Genomic DNA, 18,429 nt, shown 5'->3' on the forward strand with positions numbered 1-18,429 from the left:
TATTTTTTTAAAATTTTTATTTATTTATGATAGTCACAGAGAGAGAGAGAGAGAGAGAGGCAGAGACACAGGCAGAGGGAGAAGCAGGCTCCATGCACCGGGAGCCCGACGTGGGACTCGATTCCGGGTCTCCAGGATCGCGCCCTGGGCCAAAGGCAGGCGCTAAACCGCTGCGCCACCCAGGGATCCCACAAATATTTCAAATGATCCGTATTCTCAAATATTTGTTGCATAACTGAAGTTTTAGATATTTTATTTTTTTTAAAGATTTTATTTATTTATTCATGATAGAGAGAGAGACACACACACAGGCAGAGGGAGAAGCAGGCTCCATGCAGGGAGCCCAACATGGGACTCAATCCCAGGACTCCAGGATCACACCCTGGGCTGAAGGCAGGCGCTTAAACCACTGAGCCACCCGGGCTGCCCTAGATATTTTATTATTCAATATTTTGTTATGTAAAAGAATACATGTGAAACATACATATGCTCTGAAACATAATAACAAAAAGAGTACACATAAACCCAACATCCATTTTAAGAAATAGAACTTGTTTTAGTAATAGGAGGAGAGGGAATAAAAGTAATGATTCAGGATCTTGCAATTCCTGAAGGCCGTCATTGCAAACATCAGAATTCTGGGCAAATCCTCAAGTGGGTGAAAATTGTTTGCTCACACTCACTTTACTTTTCTTTTTCCTTTCCAACGGTATATGCATTTTAAAATACAAAAGGCCAGATGGAGGCATGCCTAAATCAAAGGAATGGCTCTCTATTGACAGCACTCAGACACCAGGAATGGACCAGGTGGTAAGATATCTTTGCACAAGAAACCCTCTTCTACATTAGCAACTACCACTTTTATCTACTAAGAAAACCAGTAAACAAAAACTTTGTGGGCAAAAACTCTGTAGGTGACATAACTCTAAAATTCAGGTATCTTCAAGTTTAAACATTATGAACTGAGAGCCAAGCTAAAAACACACAACTCAGTCAAATATTTACATTTCCCTTATCTGCGGGGAATATGCTCCAAGATGCCTAATGCATGTCTGAAACCATGAAGAATACTGAGCCCTACACATGCTATGCTGTTTCCTATATGTAAATACCTATGATAAAGTTTAATTTATAAACTAGTCACAGTAAGAGATTAATAATAATAATAAAATAGAACAATTACAATATATTATAATAAAAGTCATATGAATGAGAAAGAAGGGCTCTCTCACTCCCTCAAAATATCATACAGTACTCACCTTTCTTCTTATGATGGTGTGAAATGATACAATGCCTAGGTGATAAGATGAAGTGAGGTGAATGAAACAGGCATTGTGATGGAGGATTAGGCTACTACTGTAGACCTTTTGACCATTCATCAGAAAGAGGATCATCTGCTCCTAGATGACAGTTGATCGTGGGTAACTGAAACTGCAGAAAGCAAAATCATGGGTAATAGGGGACTACTATATTCTAAAATCTTGACTCGCAAACTACTTTCCTTAAAAGATAAGTCAACTTACTACCAGCTGCAGTAAGTTACAGAGAGACAATACTGAGGTACAACCCTGACTTGGGTTCTATACATTTTCACTCTGTTCCCAGCCATGGATAGCAACATACTTAGGTCTTTTTTTAAAGTGAACACATCTAGATCACATGGAGTGCTCAGAGTGGCTCTACCAGCCTTAACTGTTTCACCAGTTCTAGCTCCATGTAAAGGAGACACCACCAAACTCCATAATAGTCTGTCAGTACATAGATCTTAGTGCCATAGAAGATCCAATAGACTACAGGCAAAATTCAACCTGCATGATGTTGGGAAATTCATCACTCTTGTGCACTCTTAAATTTCCTCATCAGAAACATTAGAGGACAAGACCAGTTAAGTTCTCAAGTCCATTCCAATCCCCAAATTCTGAAACTGCCTCTGATTCTAACATTCAATCTATCTGTTAAAAGAAATGATTTTGTGCTGTCCTGAAATCTTAGAGGAAAGAAAGCTTCCACCATGACGGCCTTGCAATCTATTCTAATTTAATCCTTCTCTTTTCTAAATTCCAAGGGGTCTGTGGATTCTCTTTGAGATTAGAAATAAATGCTCCTCCAACATGAGTTAAAACCTAAAACAAGAAAAGGAAGCTATGTTAAAAAATCTGGCATCCTTATGATGAATTTTTCCCCAAAAGAAAAGCAAAGTCTACCTTTTTTGTTCCACTTGATATATACATACAATATATATATGTATATATGCAATCAATATAAGTGCCTCTTCTGAAGCTTATTGGTGTGGTAAAATCACTTTTTACTAGGCCTCATACTAAAAACTAATTAACTGTACTCTCAAGACCCTTCAATTTTAAGTAATTTTATTCTACTAAGAGAAAATGTTTCTCCTAAGTCTTTCTTAGAAGTGTCAAATCTTTTTCACAATGAATACCTTTAAACATATTTTCAATATCAGAAAATAGACTTTAAATATAATTTACAGAATAATTTCTCACTAAGTTTGGAATAATTGAACTTATTCCAATGAAAGACAAATGTCTCCTTCCTTCCTAACCCATTTCCTTCCCTATCTCAACTAAGTGCATACATACTATGGGGGAAGAATGTTCCCACCAAACCTCTGCTGTAGGTGTGAGAGAAGAGAGATCCAGCTAACTACAAATATTTCTCACTCAAACTTCTGATATTTTTATATCAGACGCCTTCTCCCCCAACCATGAAAATTTCAGTTCACATTACCATTGAGCCACTCATTAATAGTACTTAGAAAACGTGAATGAATCCAAAACAAAGGTGGATTCCTTCTCAACCAGGCCCACATTCAAAAAAATGGTGTCACATTAAAAAAAAATTAAATTTGACACCCGTAAAACAGAGAAAGGCAATTTAAATAATTAATCCAGCCCCTTGAAAGATGCCAAAGGTATCACTATACATTATACTCAACAATACTTCCAAACACCTGTGTGTATGAGTAGCGCTCAGTACAGAATGGTTGCACCAGCCATTCTCCAAGTCTTACTTTTGGGCCCACCCACAAATAGTTCCTCAACTTCAGCCCAATTTGGGTCTTCTTCCCCAACTCAGGGATTTCTCTGAGCTAAGCCTTTCTTCCAATACTAATTCTTCACTCTTTCCAACATAAATCTGATGCAAATTTAGCCTTTCTTCGTTCTTTTTGACTCCCATTTCTATCCATTATGCTTTCAACCAATGCCCAGACCCATTGCTTCTACTAATAGCAAAAGATCCTATCAATTCAGGAGATGAGGGAACAAAAAAATGAGTATTCATAAACCACTGTTTTCAGTCAGGTCATGAGGAATGAACAGTGGCTGGTTATGATCTCTATGAGCACTTCACATAGATTCCCATCCCTTTCTACACTTTCTCCTGTTTATATGGGGCTTAAACAATTAAGTTATTACCAATCAGGTGCACCTGCAAGACTCTGAGAATAAGGAAGAAGCCATTTTCCTGCTGCTATTGCTACTGACCAAAAGGATCAAGGGGACTTGAGATTTGGGGGCCAGCTCAGGATTCCCAGGTAGGATAGGCAACTGTGGCAGCAACAGAAACCATAGCTGGAGTAGTTTCCTGATTGGATTCTAGCCACAATCTAAACCTTTGAAATCAACAGGCAAAAGGCAGCACCCTGACTTCTGCTCCTCCAGGACTTCCAAATCTCTAATACCATATATTAAATCCTTTCTAACTGAAATCTCTAGAGCAGTTTCTGCGCTCTAATCTGACTGGATCAATATTAGGGTTTATAAAGAACACAAAGCAAAAGGCAAGGAAAGAAGAGCAGAGATTTTTCTGCAGGCATTTGGGCATAAAAAGAACTGTGACAAAGTAAAGTTGGCATTAGCCAACAGGAAAATGCAAATCAAAACCATAATGAGGTACCATTTCATACTCACTAGGATGACTAGTGATAAAAGTCTCTAAATTTGACTGCAAAACTAGAAACCATAAACAAAAATAATGAGTAATTTGACTACATAAAACTTTTAAAAGACCTATATAACCAAATAAAAGCCATATAACAAGGTTCAAAGCAAACCATAAACTGGGGGAAATATTTGCAATATACATGGCAAAAAGGTAATCTCCTTCAGCTTAAAAAAAATGCCCACAATTTAAAAACTAAAAGCCTTATGTTCCAAAAGATATTTGAACAGAGGATATGAATAGGAAATTGACAGAAAAGAAAATCCCAGTATACAGGGAAAAAATAATACAAATCAAAGAAACCACAACATACCACTTTCACCCATTAAACTGTTAATTTTTTTTTCTAGGAGCTAATAGTATCTACATTTTGGGGAGGAAGGAGAGAAAGGGATATGCTCACATCTTTAGAGAAGGAAATTTTACTCTACATATCAAGTTTATCTGCCTTTTGGCCCAGTAATTTTATTCCTAAAAATGAATTCTAATGAAATATTGTTTATAAAATTTTTAAAAAACTATATACCAGCCAAAAATCCATCAATGTATGCATTAGGAAAAATATCCTATAAAAGAACATCTATTGATATAAAAGGTAGATGCTATATTACTAAATGAGAAAAGGTATATTACAAAAACATACACAGAATATAATTTGTTGAGAGAGAAAGAGCAAGGGACCCTGTGTGCAAGAGAGAGGTCCCATGGGGAGGAAGAGAGAATCCTAAACAGACTCCATGTCCAGAGCGGGCATCATCTCACGACCCCAAGATCATGACTTGAGCCAAAATCAAGAGTTAGTTGCTTAACCAACAAAGCCGCTCATAAGAATTCGAATCTCAAAGCCAGAACATAATTCTTTTTTTTATTTTTATTTTTTTCAGAACATAATTCTTATAATCAGAGAACATTCATAATAATAGCAGTAGTGGGCAGCCCCGGTGGCGCAGTGGTTTAGCGCTGCCTGCAGCCCAGGGCGTAATCCTGGAGACCCGGGATGGAGTCCCACTTCCGGCTCCCCGCATGGAGCCTGCTCCTCCCTCTGCCTGTGTCTCTGCCTCTCTCTCTCTCTCTCTCTCTGTCTCTATGAATAAATAAATAAAATCTTTAAAAAAAATAATAGCAGTAGTAATAACTGACACTTATAAACACTCATTAGTTGTTTGGCAGTGTTTTAAATCCACAGCATATATGAACTACCTCATTTAATTTTCACAACAGTGCTATGAAACAGTTACTACTACTATCTGTATTTTATAAGTGAGGAAAATGAGGCAGTAAGAACACAAGTAAATTGCCCAAGACAAAACAGTGTTTGGACCCAGTTGACCAGACTTCAGCTCCAACAACCTTAACTGCAATGCGAATTCTGAGTTATACAGATTATTAGACTAGAGTAGATTAACTGTCAGTTTTTAGTAAGAAATTCCCCCAAATATTAATAATGTTTGCTTCTGAGAAATATGATTATGGGTGATATTTATTTTCTTATGTTTATTACCTATATTTTCTACATTTTGTTTTTTTTTTAAGATTTTATTTATTTATCCATGAGAGAGGCAGAGGGAGAAGCAGGCTCCATGCAGGGAGCCTAACGTGGGACTCGATCCCGGGTCTCCAGGATCAACGCCCTGGGCTGGAGGCAGGCGCTTAACCGCTGAGCCACCCAGGGATCCCCTATTTTCTACATTTTCAATAAGAAATATTAACTTTCATAAAGAGGAAGCAGACATGTGTTCCTATAACCCATTCTTTCCAATCCTTTCCTATCAATAGGTAAGAAGATAATTGTTCTAAAAACCACTCTTATTTCCACCAAGAGAAAGACCAGTCAGAGAAAGCCAACATATTATTTTAAATATTTGCTACCTAATCTTAAAAGCAAGGAAGTCTACCCTCCTGGATTTTAGTGTTCTCTTTCACAGGAAGAAGTAAAGGTGAACATAAGTGAGGAGGGAACAGGAGAAATGAGCTGGGGACATGGTTTTAATCTGTCATGAGCTAGTAAAAACTTTGTCTCCTTACAGAAGTTGTTTTATTTATCCATTCATTCTAAAACTTAAATTTAGAAGTTTAGAAATTATATTAAAATCAAAATGGATCAAAGGGCCAGATGTTGCAGGCAGGATGACTAATCAAACAGAGCCTGGGTAATGTGCTCCACGCCTTGCTCAATGGGAAGTAATTACTCTAACATTAGCTTTACAGTGTTTAAACAACCATTTCATTATATTTTTTTTCTATGCTGATTAAATTTTCTCGGCATTTCAAATGCATCATTACATCTGCATTGCATTTAGATAATGCACAGCATTGCTACCCATTAAAAAGTTCCTTTTTTTCATCACCTTAATAAATCTAATTTGGCTTTATTTGCATAAAGTTTGATAAAGAGTGATTAGTCCTCTTATGAATAGCATACCTTGAATGGAAAACATCCCATCTATCACTTGGCCAAAACAGTCATTCACAAAGTTATAAGCATAACCACCTAAAAGCATATGTGGTAAAAGAAAAATTGTAGCACAAATGTCATTGTAGAATTACTGTCCATGCTTTCTATGATTGCTGAGAGGTGGATATGATAATCATGGGACCATCTAAGCCACACTCCTTCTTGTTCCTAAATAGATAGCCTGAGGAATTATAACAGAGAACAACACCACCAAGAATAATAAACTCATATTTTTAGCCTTCTATTTCGATATTCACATTCACCCTCAACACATGGCTAGAGACCCAGGACATTTTAGCCCTTGCCCAAGTAAATGGGCTGTAAAGAAATCTCAGGAAGACATTAGCTAAGATGAAAACCTCAGCTAGGGTATCAAATGTGCCAGGCAATCACTTATCAAAACTCAAACTATGCTAAGTTCTCAGGAGAACTTTTTTAAGCATTGCAAATAAATGGATTGTGTTGGTGACTACAATGTGGTGACATTGATTCTGCCTTTTGAACTCAGGGCTTGGTAACAGAAACTCAAAATCACTATACAAGTGCCCTTGGAAATCAGAAGAGGAAAACAGGAGGTCCTAAAGAGAAAGAGAACATCAATTGAAGTCAATTCACCATATTCTGCATTTGCACTAGAGATGCTGATACTGACAATGGAATAGGGAGAGCAACCCCTCAGTTAACCCCTTAGACTTAACCCCTCAGTTAAGTCTTGGGACAGAATGAAGCATTGCAAAAACAAATTCCCCCAAGTGTCTGGATTCTCCCTCATGAGTTAACGATTCACTGTGCAATTCTATGTTGTTATTCACTCACTGAAACAAATCACCAGTATTCACTTCCATAGTGGGGAAAAAAGACCCTGTGAATTGCAGAATTTACTAAGAGCAAGTTCAAAGTCATATATTCATAGCCCTGAACCTTCCCCTCCCACACATCTCTCTCTTCTGTTCCTCCTTCTCCACCACTTCCCCTAGTCCTTGAGGACCCCCATGGGGCCTCTGTCTACAACTCATTTCAGAGTTCTGTCTACTCCACTTCATCCCATCCCTTGCTGAATAATATGAATCCTAACACATTGACAGTAATCACAAAGTTCTCTACTCAATTTTGTGGAGCTTAATGACCAGTGATGGGCAAGGGTGTCAGGACAGGCTGTATACTCTTAAATGATAAAACCCGTTACATAGAGATGAACTTGATTCTAAACCTGGGCACCTAAGGAACTAATGATAGAATCTTTAAGGTATGAGAATTCTAAGAATTATGAGGGTGATATGATCATTTTTCTTCTCCTCCAGGTAAGAAGAGCTAGGAATGCTACCTATACACTGTGTCTAATGACCCCACTAACCCCAAGACTCCTGCTTCTCTGGGACATGTGATAATGGGCTCTGATTACAGGTGTATTATTTTCTTAGCTCTCTTCTCCCTTTTAGAATTGTCATCTTTTGTTAAGACAAAAAACTTTTTTTCTGTTTCAATTGGTTATAATAAGAGCTCTTATTTGTTCTCACTCAAATTACCCAGTGAGCAAAACCCTCATTTCAACATAATCTATCTCATCTATCTGTGAAGAGGAAAGAAATAGGATTGATCAATATATCCACAGGTAAGACCTACTGATGGCTTTCCCTGTGAGAAAGGCTGACCTTCGCACAAATCCTAGGCTCTGAAACCATTCACTACTTACCCTGATGTAGACATTTTCAGACATATGCAAGGATGCCCATATCCTTTCAACTTAGATTTTATCTTGCTCTTTGATTCTGAATTCCACTGTAGAGGATACACAGATTAAAAGAAGGAGAAGGAGGAGGAGTTGTCAGGCCTACAGAATAAAAAGTCTTGAGAGTAGATTCAGCAATCTGTGATACACCAGCTCTCCAGATAACTCAAAACAGGTAAAGATCTCAGAACCACTATTTTAGAGTAACAAGTCTCTCAGCTGTCATTGACTACTCGGGACTATCTTAACAGATTATTGATTATTGGTGGACAATAAAACAGATACTTAGCCATATGCATTAATTAGCATATGTTCTGTGGGTTCATGGAAGGGAGTAGGAATACAGTTCCCAGTTGGGTTTCAGGCTAGAAAAAAGAGTGTGATAAGGGCTCCTCAAAGAATATAACCAGAAAGTAGGCCAGCCGCATGAGTCAGACTAAGCCGTAATATTAGGGGACTCCAAAGCTCCTGCTATAAATCTTAAGGTCACTTGGGATGGGTCTATGTGGGGACAGGAGCAGAAAAGGCTGACTCATTGGCCAGATAAAGAGCACCAAGAGTCAACCTGGAGGAAGTGAGCCCTTGCACTGGTAGCATTGAAGTTAGCCACCAAGAACTACGGAGCAACTGAGCAGAATCTTTCATGCAAGAAGCTCTATTTTCCATGGACCTTTAAAAGGAAAAGCAGGATACAAAAAAAAGACAGAAGTCCTTGCTACTCAAGTCTCTAGGAGCCGAGCACACTGATTTCTACAGTGTTGTTTCACATAAGATGCCATTCTTATGACTAACAGATGAAGCCAGGGAACATAAAAGGTATACATTAGTATATACATATCTAATATACATAGAAGCAGGAAAAAATCCAGTGTTTCCCTTCCCCTATTCATTGTCAAAGACCCATACCATCTCCTCTAGGCAGAATGGCTTTGAAAGGCATAAAACACAGATGTCCTCATATTGCTTATCACAGCCTCCTCCAGGATATCACAGCCATAGGGGCTGCCTAGGAAACTTGTCCCATGGAAGAGAACCTCACCCTCTGCCAATCCACCATACCACCTGACCTACAGGATCACTGTCCTGTCTCCCAATACCTTCTATTTAGATCAACCTATAAGTTATTCATCTTTGGTCTGCTTTTTACCCCCATGCTGTATGTGTATAGGGTCTAATATGTCCTCAATGTCTCCTTCCTCAAACACCTAAACCCTCAAATGTATCTTATGCGGTTCATGGTCAGTTATCCGCAGACCCCCTTTATCTTTGGCATTTTCTTTCTCTGAGAGCAGGTTGGCTAAGCCTCAAAGAGATTGTTTCCCCTAGGCTTTCTCAAGTGCTGGCTGTTTTTCTTCCTGTAGCTCATGAACCCCTGAGTTAAAGATGTCTTATCCTAACCTGCCTACCACTGCCAAGATGCCACCTGTCTTCCCTCTCTCCTTGCTCCTCTGAAGCCCACGACATACAACTGTACCACCAGCCACTTGATTATGTCATCTATTGACCCTGCAGTCACTTCCCTTTATTCAGGAAAGACCACATATGAATCTATGTGTTTCTCTCTAACATACTCTTTCTACATTCTCAGTGATCTCAGTATCCACATGGCCACATTTCCTATATCCTGGCCTCTCAGTCCTTGAACTTCCTTCTCTCCAAAAACCCCTTACACATTTTATCTACTTGTTTCAGACCTTGCCATCATAGCACCTCTAAATCCTAATTTAAAGTACCTACTCTCAAAAAAATAAAGAAAAAAAAAATAAAGTACCTACTCTCTCTGTTACTTCCAGCACTCCAGACGATTTGTTAATATGCCTGATATCAAGCATTTCTCTTCCCTGCAAGGACTTCCAGTCCACTGATAGTGTTCATTACTCTTCCATGTTCTTACTTCCCTCCTATCCAGCTTAGAGTCCACGGTGTAGAACTTTCAAAACTTCTTTGAAAATGCTATACCTCCTTTGCCCCCTCTTCTGACATTGTATGTATCTAGCAAAATCTTACAAAATCCCAGCTCTCTACATACTATATGACTATTTCCATAAAGCTAAATATTTCAGGAGAGTATCACCCATAGCAAGTCATCCTTAAAAAGATGTCCACAATTCTTGAATGGGTCCTCACTATTAACCAGCAATCCTGCCACACCTACCAAGAAAATCTGCCTTCCTACTATCTGAGTTAACCATTTCATATCTTCTCCTCCCTTCCACAAATTTCTTATTCTTCAGAGAAACAATAAAATAAATCCACTGGAAAGTTTGTTCCTATACTCACCTGATTTTCCTCCTATTATATAATGAGAACAGTAGCCTTGATCCCATCTAAGATGCCCCTGAGCCTATCAAAAGTCAACTACACTTGGATTCCATCTTCCCCCCATCTTACTCAAGAATTTTAATCCACCTCCTGCCTTTAAAAAAGGGGGTATTTTATTGCTCTTTTCCATATTATTTCCATCATAACTTTGCTGTATTGTTTCCCAACTCAACAAATAATCCCTTGACAGACATCTCTCCATAGCTTTGGCCTATTTCTCTCCTCCCTCCTTAGAAAAGCTTTCTACAGCTCTCATCTTTCTGTTCTGATCAAGTTTTTGTCCTCCACTTCATTAGAAAGGATTTCTATCAAAGCAACCAGGAAGCTCTATCCTAACAAACCCCCTTTTCTGCTCTCATTTTAGTAGATCTCTGAGAAGCCTCTGCCAAAAGGGAATGCCTCCTAGGTGTGAGGACACTTCAGTATCCAGTTGTGGGCCCTCCTCTTCACTGTCAACTCTCCCACTAGGTGATCATATCTCAGAATGTCTCCTGCTATACCTTTGGATTGTATGTATAGGCGCAATGAGTCAGTACTGGGAGAACACCAGGGAAATACTGTGATGTATTTTTTTTAAGATTTTATTTATTTATTCATGAGACACACAGAGAGAGAGAGAGAGGCAGAGACAAGCAGAGGGAGAAGCAGCTCCTCACAGGAAGTCCTATGTGGGACTCGATCCCTGGACCCAGGATCATGCCCTGAGCCAAAGGCAGACACTTAACTGCTAAGCCACCCAGGCATCCCTACTGTGATGTGTTAACTTATAAACTTAGAGTAAATACTTCCTTCTCTTCAGTCATGTTATTCCAAGATATTATCTGAGTCCTATAATAGGTTGAATATCACGTGGCCCACAAAAGCTTTCCTAGGACATCCAGCCAAGATATCTCTAGTCTTCCCCATATTTTTATTTATTTCAGAATCCTAATGAATGGGCCATAATGACTCAAAAAGGCAGAAAGTATTATCAGTCTCTAGATTCAGTCCTCATATCTTTCAATTAGGGACCTTCTTTATACGAAGTTCTGAGAAGGATTAAACAAAGAAAGCTCAAATAAAAAATTTTGCATATCAGGCACTCAAATAAATGCTGATTCCTTTGACTCTTACAAATGTGAATTTCAAAGAGAAAAATATCTCTGGCCAACGTGATCAGGAAAAGCTAGCATTAAGATGGATTTTGAAAACTGGATAGAATTTCAAAAAGAAGTCATAAATGCATGAAAGAGAAGAATAAAAGAAATATGGAGAGACATGTGTATGAGATTGGCTGGGGCACAGAGTTGGAGATCAGTCTAATTTGGAAAGGATATATAAAATCCCAGGTTTCTCTCATTCATCCTCATAGGACCCTAGAGTTCCAAAGCTGCACTCCAGATCTATAATATCTGCTGACAGAACTCCATGAAACCAATTTACCTCTCTGATCTCAGCCTGTTGCCTGATTCATGCTGACTCTTCTGCTTATCCATCTTGATTTCTAACTCTTGCCTGCTTATTTGGCCTTTCCAGATCACTTTTCCTGTTTAGTGCTCTACCATTCTCTAATCCCAGCCATCACTCAGGTTTGCCCTAACCTATCTACAGTCTAGTCATTCCTTTGCCTCATCCAAAAGTGAATCCCAAGGAGAAAACTATCTCTGGTCCAATAGGACAGAGATTACCAGTAGGGAAGCAACCTCAGTGGCCTCTGGTTTGTTTTTTTTTTTAATTTTTATTTATTTATGATAGTCATACAGAGAGAGAGAGAGAGAGGGAGAGAGGCAGAGACATAGGCAGAGGGAGAAGCAGGCTCCATGCACCGGGAGCCCAATGTAGGATTCGATCCCGGGTCTCCAGGATCGCGCTCTGGGCCAAAGGCAGGCGCTAAACCGCTGTGCCACCCAGGGATCCCAGTGGCCCCTGTTTGAGGGAGAAGTTATCTGATCTACAATAAAAGGACAGAAATTACAGCATGCACGTGTGTAGAAAAAGACTGAGAATTTTAAATTAATCTAATGCATTGGATATAGCTCCAAAAATGACAGTGAGCCCCTGGGAGTAGAAAAAGTGCAACAGAAATAGGGAAATAAAGAAAAGAAACCAGGGAATTAAAATGAGCATAGCTCTGTAACACTTTGCTCATTTCCCAATATTCAGCAAATATGCAATAAATATTTGTTGATTGATTAAACAGATTTGAGCTCTGACTTGATGAAATCTTGCTTACTTGCATTACAGTATATCATAATCTCCAGTTTACATTTTTAATTTGAACTCTAAAAATGCTGCTGTCATTTTAGAACACCAAATGAAACAAACAACTATTTGCTACCTGGCTTTGTTCTCATTTCAACTCTTTTGGAAATGTACAAGAACATCCCATTCAATGTAGTGGGAATGTCATTGAATGTAACTGATTTCACCTAGAACAGGGAGACACTCCTGTAAAGCCAGAAATATAAAACTACTAAGCCTAGAAAAATACCCATTTTTCAATATTGAAGGAAGGGATTTCTGAACTGCAGGGCTTCACGTCTCAAAATAAAAGCATTGGTTCTCTCCAGGCTCAATAGCTAACTTTAACCTGGAATCCAGAAACATTAACAACAAAGAATCCTTAGGTTTCACCAGCTGTGGTAAAAGGTAGATTTTATGGTTGCTGACTTCAGATTTTTGTTTGTACAACTTTTTATTTTTTTTTTTTTTTTTTTTTTGAACAAAGTGTCTTTTATTTGTGACATACAAATACAACCAATGCAAAAAGAGATCACTTTTCCCTTTGATTCCAGTGATAACAAGTTGCTAAAGAAAAAAAAAAAAAGTATCAAGGAGTTTATCTTGTTTCCTCTAAAAAAAACCCAGAAAGGGTTAAAAACAACCATATACATGTCATATACACATCTGACATCAACAAAACTAACCTGAAATAGGGTGGATACAATTAAAAAAAATCTTAAAATATTTTAACATGCCCCAAACAAACACAAAAAAGCTGGGAACAAAAGACCTGCTGTTTCTCAAAACCAAGACCTGGGGAAGGAGAGACTCATGTTTGAGAAGTGAATGGGCTCAACACCGAAAGAGAGGAACCTGCTAGTCCTAGGTGGCGCCTCTCTTACCCCAGCCCTGGCCCCGAGCAGCCCTCCAGGAGACGGCGGCGGCAGGGGCCACAAGAGCAGGGTGCAGCACCGAGCACCTCATCTACCAGTGGGCTTCAGTGGCAGGTGTTCAATGAGTGGAAAGAGACAACATACACCAAACTCACCTTATGAGGAATTTACAGTGGGGTTCCTTTTGATCCCCTTGAGTGGGAGGTATCAGAAATCCACGATGAGACAATAAATATCTGTTCTGTGTCAACAGACAGGGATCAGAGGAAAAAATTCCTAAGCATGCTTCTGTCATTCCATGATTCTTAGAAGGAGCCCACCAATGTTCCCTCCCACTCCCCCAGAGAATCCCCTGGGAGCCAGGAGGTAGAGGCAGAGATGGGCTTACTCCAGTGTAAAGCTGCAAGGCCCTCTCCAAGGGAGTGCCACATCCACTGCTGGCAGGGTCAGGAGCCACAAAGCACTCCGAGGAGGGCCAGGCTAGGTGAAGGAGGCCATGTGCACAGGCCCCTGCACCAGCAGGAAAGGAGAGAAGAGACCCGCCAGCAGAGACCACCTGAGTCAGGGTAGAGGGTGGGGGTGAGCAGCCTCTGAGGTCAGGACAGACAGACCTCCAAGAGAGCAACTTCACAAAGGCTAGAACCTTGAAGACACTTCCTGAAGCAGAGCTCAAGGATGCCCAAGGGAGGCGGCAGGTGCTTTTTCCTGGATGAGGATTTGGTCATATTCGTCCCTGGAAGGGGCCCAAAGCCCAGAGATCAGAGCAAATATAAGCTCTGACCACAGCCTCTCTATCTTGTGAGAGAAGAGGAAGGCCTTCTCCCCCAGCTCCAGTCCGCTGCCACAGGGTGACAGTGGAGAGAGAGAAAAGCAGCGGTTTGGGCCACTGAGAGGCATTCCTGCCGCAGCCAGAGCTGTCAGCCAGGGCAGTGGCACCAAGGCCTCACTGAGGCAGCAAGGGTCAAGGCTGGGGAGTGCAGGCAGTAGGGCCTGCTGCTGGCTGGGGGCTCTCTGAAAAGGGAGGGAGGCTCTACCTGCAGAGAGCGATCAGCACCAAGATATGAGAGGCAACAGCACTGAAGATGCCAGGAACAAGGGGTCCTTCTGGGGGAAGATCAGGGGCTCCCTAATGTAATTCTTCCCCTTGAGAGTGAGAACAGAGGTATCAGGTGAGGGTGAGCTAGGGGAGAAGTGGTGAGGGGCGGTGGAGAACAACTGGCAGGACCTCTGGCTTGTTTCCGTGAATGGAAAGCTCGAGGTGAGTTGCTGCCAGGAGATCAAGAGGTTATGCTAGAATGCAGCAAAGTACAAAAGCCCAGAGAAGCAACTCTCTTCCCAGGGGGCCCCTGTCCACACCTTGTTCCTGGTCCTCTCATCCTCTCAACAACAATGCAGAGAGGTACGGAGCCTTCCTCCCAACGGGCTGGTCCCCTGGGATGCCTCCACACTACCCGTGGGCCCATCAAAGCACAGCTAGAAAGAGCTCTCTTGCTTCCCAGTGTAGTGGCACGAAAGACCTTCCCGCAGTCTCCATCAGAGCATTTGTCTATGAAACAGGATTCTCTTCGAAGCCTATCTCTATGTCCAGATCTTGCACTCAGTCCATTCCTCGTTGGGGACCAGCCAGACCCTGACCCATGGTTCCAGGATTTTATAAAGGTAGCTATAAACACTCCATTTGTCCAAGTGTGTGTGTGGCGGGGGGGAGGGGGAAGGCTTGTCAGGAATCCATCTGCAGAGAAGTCAGGGAACCTCATGCTCAAGGGCACAAGGGCACAAGGGCACAAGGGCCAAGCGAGAAGGCAGTTGCTGTGAGAGGGTCCATGTCATGCCCGGGCTCCGCCAGCTCTTCCCTTAGCACCCTCTCCTCTCTGCTCCTTCAGAGCACTCTGTTCTTCTAGGAGAGAGGACAGGCAGCTCGGACTGCTCTACCCCAGGGGTTCTGTGCTCTCAGGCTGTAGCCTGGCACACGCAGGGCTGAGGAGGCCACAGCTCTGAGGGCACTTGGCCAGCGGTGTGAGCTCAGGGAGAGGACAGACCTTGGAAGAGAGCATTCTAGCTTGGGAGCTCAGTGGCAGCAGCCACCACAGTGCCCACCCGCATGGGAGTGCTGGCTGTCCCCAAACTTGGTCCTCCGGCTCAGGATCTCGTAGGAGCAATCCTCTCCACAGCAACCAGACATGCTGGGGGAAGAGTCATCGATTTCAAATTGCAGTGCTTCTCTGAAGAACTGGTAGGCGCCATGATTGTGCTTAAATACAGTTAACATAACCTTCTTCATCTGTGTGCTATTGGCCATGAGCTGCAGAATCTGTATGAGGAACTTCCCCAGACCTTTCCGCCGCACCTTGCTTTCCAACTGCACCTCATAGCAGTATAGGACTTCATCCCCGCACTCCACGTCAAACCGGAAGTGAGAAAAGGCAACAGGGACCGAACTGCTTTCCCAAGCAATGAGGTACCAGGCTCGGTCATCCGTCATTTCCTCTCGTTTCTCTCGGTCCTTCCAGCCCCACTCACTTTGCTCGTACATGGTCTGCATGTTGGTTTTGGTCAAGTCGAAGGCCCAGGCCACGGTGGCTGGCTCCAGTCCAGACACTCGCTTACACTCGATGGAGACGTTTAACCCATTTCGATCATATTTCTTGAACACAGGGAAAGCCTCTAGAGGGTCTCCAAGCCTGTTGGCAGCGTCCACTTTGGCACAGACAGCATCCATGGCAGCTCGCTCCTCCAACCGCTTCTGCTTCTTCTCCTTTGCTTTGCTTGACTTCCTCCCCATGGCGGCAACGGCGGCGGCGGCCCTCAGCTCCTCCTTCCCACACTCGCCGGCAGGGAGGCGGCAACTGTACAACTTTTTAAACTGTAGTTTGGGTGGTGGACTTTATTTGAAGCACTATTTTGAAACTCAAAAAAAAATCTTATTAACGATTACATTTTTAAAAGTCACATGGATCCTACTGAAAAGAAAGAAAGGGGGAAGAGGAAGAAGGAAGGAAGAAAAGAAGGGTTTAATTAAACAAGAAAGATATTAAATTGATGTGGCTGTAATGCTGTGGTAGCCTACATAAGCAAACCAAAATCTAAGCCTGTATATAAATGTTTCAAGGTTATGAAATCAAAATGTTAAGGACAACCAATTACAAACAGCCAACTAGGCTTTAAGCTATAGCCACCAGTTAATCTCGTTTCCTTCTTTCTCACTTTCTTTTTTTTTAATTTAATTTTTTAAAAGATTTTATTTATTAATTCATGAGAGACACACAGAGGGAGGCAGAGACACAGGCAGAGAGAGAAGCAGGCTCCATGCAGGGATCCCGACGCGGGACTCGATCCCAGATCCCCAGGATCACACCCCAGGCTGAAGGTAGCGCTAAACCGCTGGGCCACTGGGGCTGCCCTATTTCTCACTTTCTCTATGTAAATGTTTCCTCTGGCTTCTGTCAGGGAAGCTCTCCCTACCACTTCTGGTTTGGGGCTGCTCGATTTCAACCGATTTTTGCTCAAATAAACTCTTAAAATTTTTAACACGCCTCGGTTTATTTTCCTTTCCTGAAAATAGAAAGGAAAGAGGGAGAGGGAAGGAAGAAGGAAGAAGAGCTTGATAAAGCACGGACTATAGATGCATACCTGGGAGATTTGGCAGGTCTGTTTCCAGACCTCAGCAATAAAGCAGGTATCACAAAAAGGAGTCAAATGAATTTTCTGGTTTCCCAGTGCATATAAAAGTTATGTTTATACTATACTATAGTCTATGAAGTATGCAGTAGCGTTATGTCTAAAAAACAATATACATACCTTAATTTAAAAATCCTTTATTGCTAAAAAATGTTAAACATCAAATGAGCTTTCAGTGAGTTGTCATGTTTTTGCTGGTGGAGGGTCTTGCCTCCATGTAGATGACTACGGACTGATCAGAGTGGTGGTTGCTGAAGGCTGGAGTGACAGTGGCTATGACAATGAAGTTTGCCCAGTCGATTGATTCTTCCTTTTACAAATGATTTCTCTGTAGCATGCAATGCTGTTTGATAGCATTTTACCCACACTAAAGCTTCTTCCAAAATTGGACTCAATCCTCTCAAACTCTGCTACTGTTTTATCAATTAAGTGTAGGTTATGTTCTAAATTCTTTGTTGGGATGCCTGGGTGGCTCAGCAGTTGGGCGCCTGCCTTCGGCTCAGGTTGCGATCTCCGGATCCGGGATTGAGTCCCACCTCAGGCTCCTTGAGATGAGCCTGCTTCTCCCTCTGCCTATGTCTCTGCCTCACTCTCTCAGTCTGTATCTCTCATGAATAAATAATTTTAAAAAAATTATTGGAGTTCAATTTGCCAACATATAGCATAACACCCAGTGCTCAAACCGCCAAGTGCCCCCCTCAGTGCCCATCACCCAGTCACCCCAACCCCTCCAAATAAATAAATAAATAAATAAATAAATAAATAAATAAATAAATAAATCTTTGTTGTCATTTCAACAATCTTCATGGCATCTTCCCCAGGAGTAGATTCCATCTCAAGAAATCACTTCCTTTGCTCATCTATTAGAGCAACTTATCATCCATTCAAGTTTTATCATGAGATAAAGTATCATCCTCTACTTCAAACTCTAGTTCTCTTGCTGTCTCCACTATATCTGCAGTGACTTCCTCCACTGAAGTCTAGAATCCTCAAAGTCCATGAGGGTTGAAATCAACTTCTTCCAAACTCCTATGAATAGTGATAGCTTGATCTCTTCCCATGAATTATGGATGTGCTTAATGTTATCTAGATTGTGAATCCTTTCCAGAAGGTTTTCATTTTATTTTGTCCCTATCCTTCAAAGGAATCACTACTTATAGCAGCTATGACCTTATGAAATATATTTC

At 41.3% G+C, this 18,429-nt stretch overlaps 1 protein-coding gene and 2 long non-coding RNA genes across 6 annotated transcripts in view; 1 reads left to right on the forward strand and 2 right to left on the reverse strand.

Moving 5' to 3' along the window:
• The window catches only part of LOC144321578 (uncharacterized), a 75,248-nt gene continuing 56,819 nt past the window's right edge, over nt 1-18,429 (reverse strand). Inside the window, exon 2 of the long non-coding RNA XR_013387177.1 lies at nt 1-1,431. This is a non-coding gene — a long non-coding RNA (uncharacterized LOC144321578). The remainder of the gene's footprint in view (nt 1,432-18,429) is intronic.
• Nucleotides 7,724-18,429, forward strand: part of LOC144321951 (uncharacterized) — a 55,736-nt gene continuing 45,030 nt past the window's right edge. For all 4 annotated transcript variants that reach the window (XR_013387498.1, XR_013387500.1, XR_013387497.1 and 1 more), the window contains exons 1-2: nt 7,724-7,822; nt 7,949-8,030. This is a non-coding gene — a long non-coding RNA (uncharacterized LOC144321951). The remainder of the gene's footprint in view (nt 7,823-7,948; nt 8,031-18,429) is intronic.
• LOC144321949 (N-alpha-acetyltransferase 40) lies at nt 13,157-16,410 on the reverse strand. The gene has a single exon (XM_077911301.1). It carries the CDS (start codon nt 16,344-16,346, stop codon nt 15,633-15,635), a length of 714 nt encoding a protein of 237 aa, XP_077767427.1. The 5' UTR covers nt 16,347-16,410; the 3' UTR covers nt 13,157-15,632.

Source organism: Canis aureus, chromosome 10, assembly GCF_053574225.1.
Source record: "Canis aureus isolate CA01 chromosome 10, VMU_Caureus_v.1.0, whole genome shotgun sequence".
In the NCBI taxonomy this organism is placed as follows: domain Eukaryota; kingdom Metazoa; phylum Chordata; class Mammalia; order Carnivora; family Canidae; genus Canis; species Canis aureus.

Bases quoted from the DNA above. Each gene is read 5' to 3' on its own strand.
- LOC144321949 (XM_077911301.1), bottom strand. From the start codon at position 16,346: ATGGGGAGGAAGTCAAGCAAAGCAAAGGAGAAGAAGCAGAAGCGGTTG.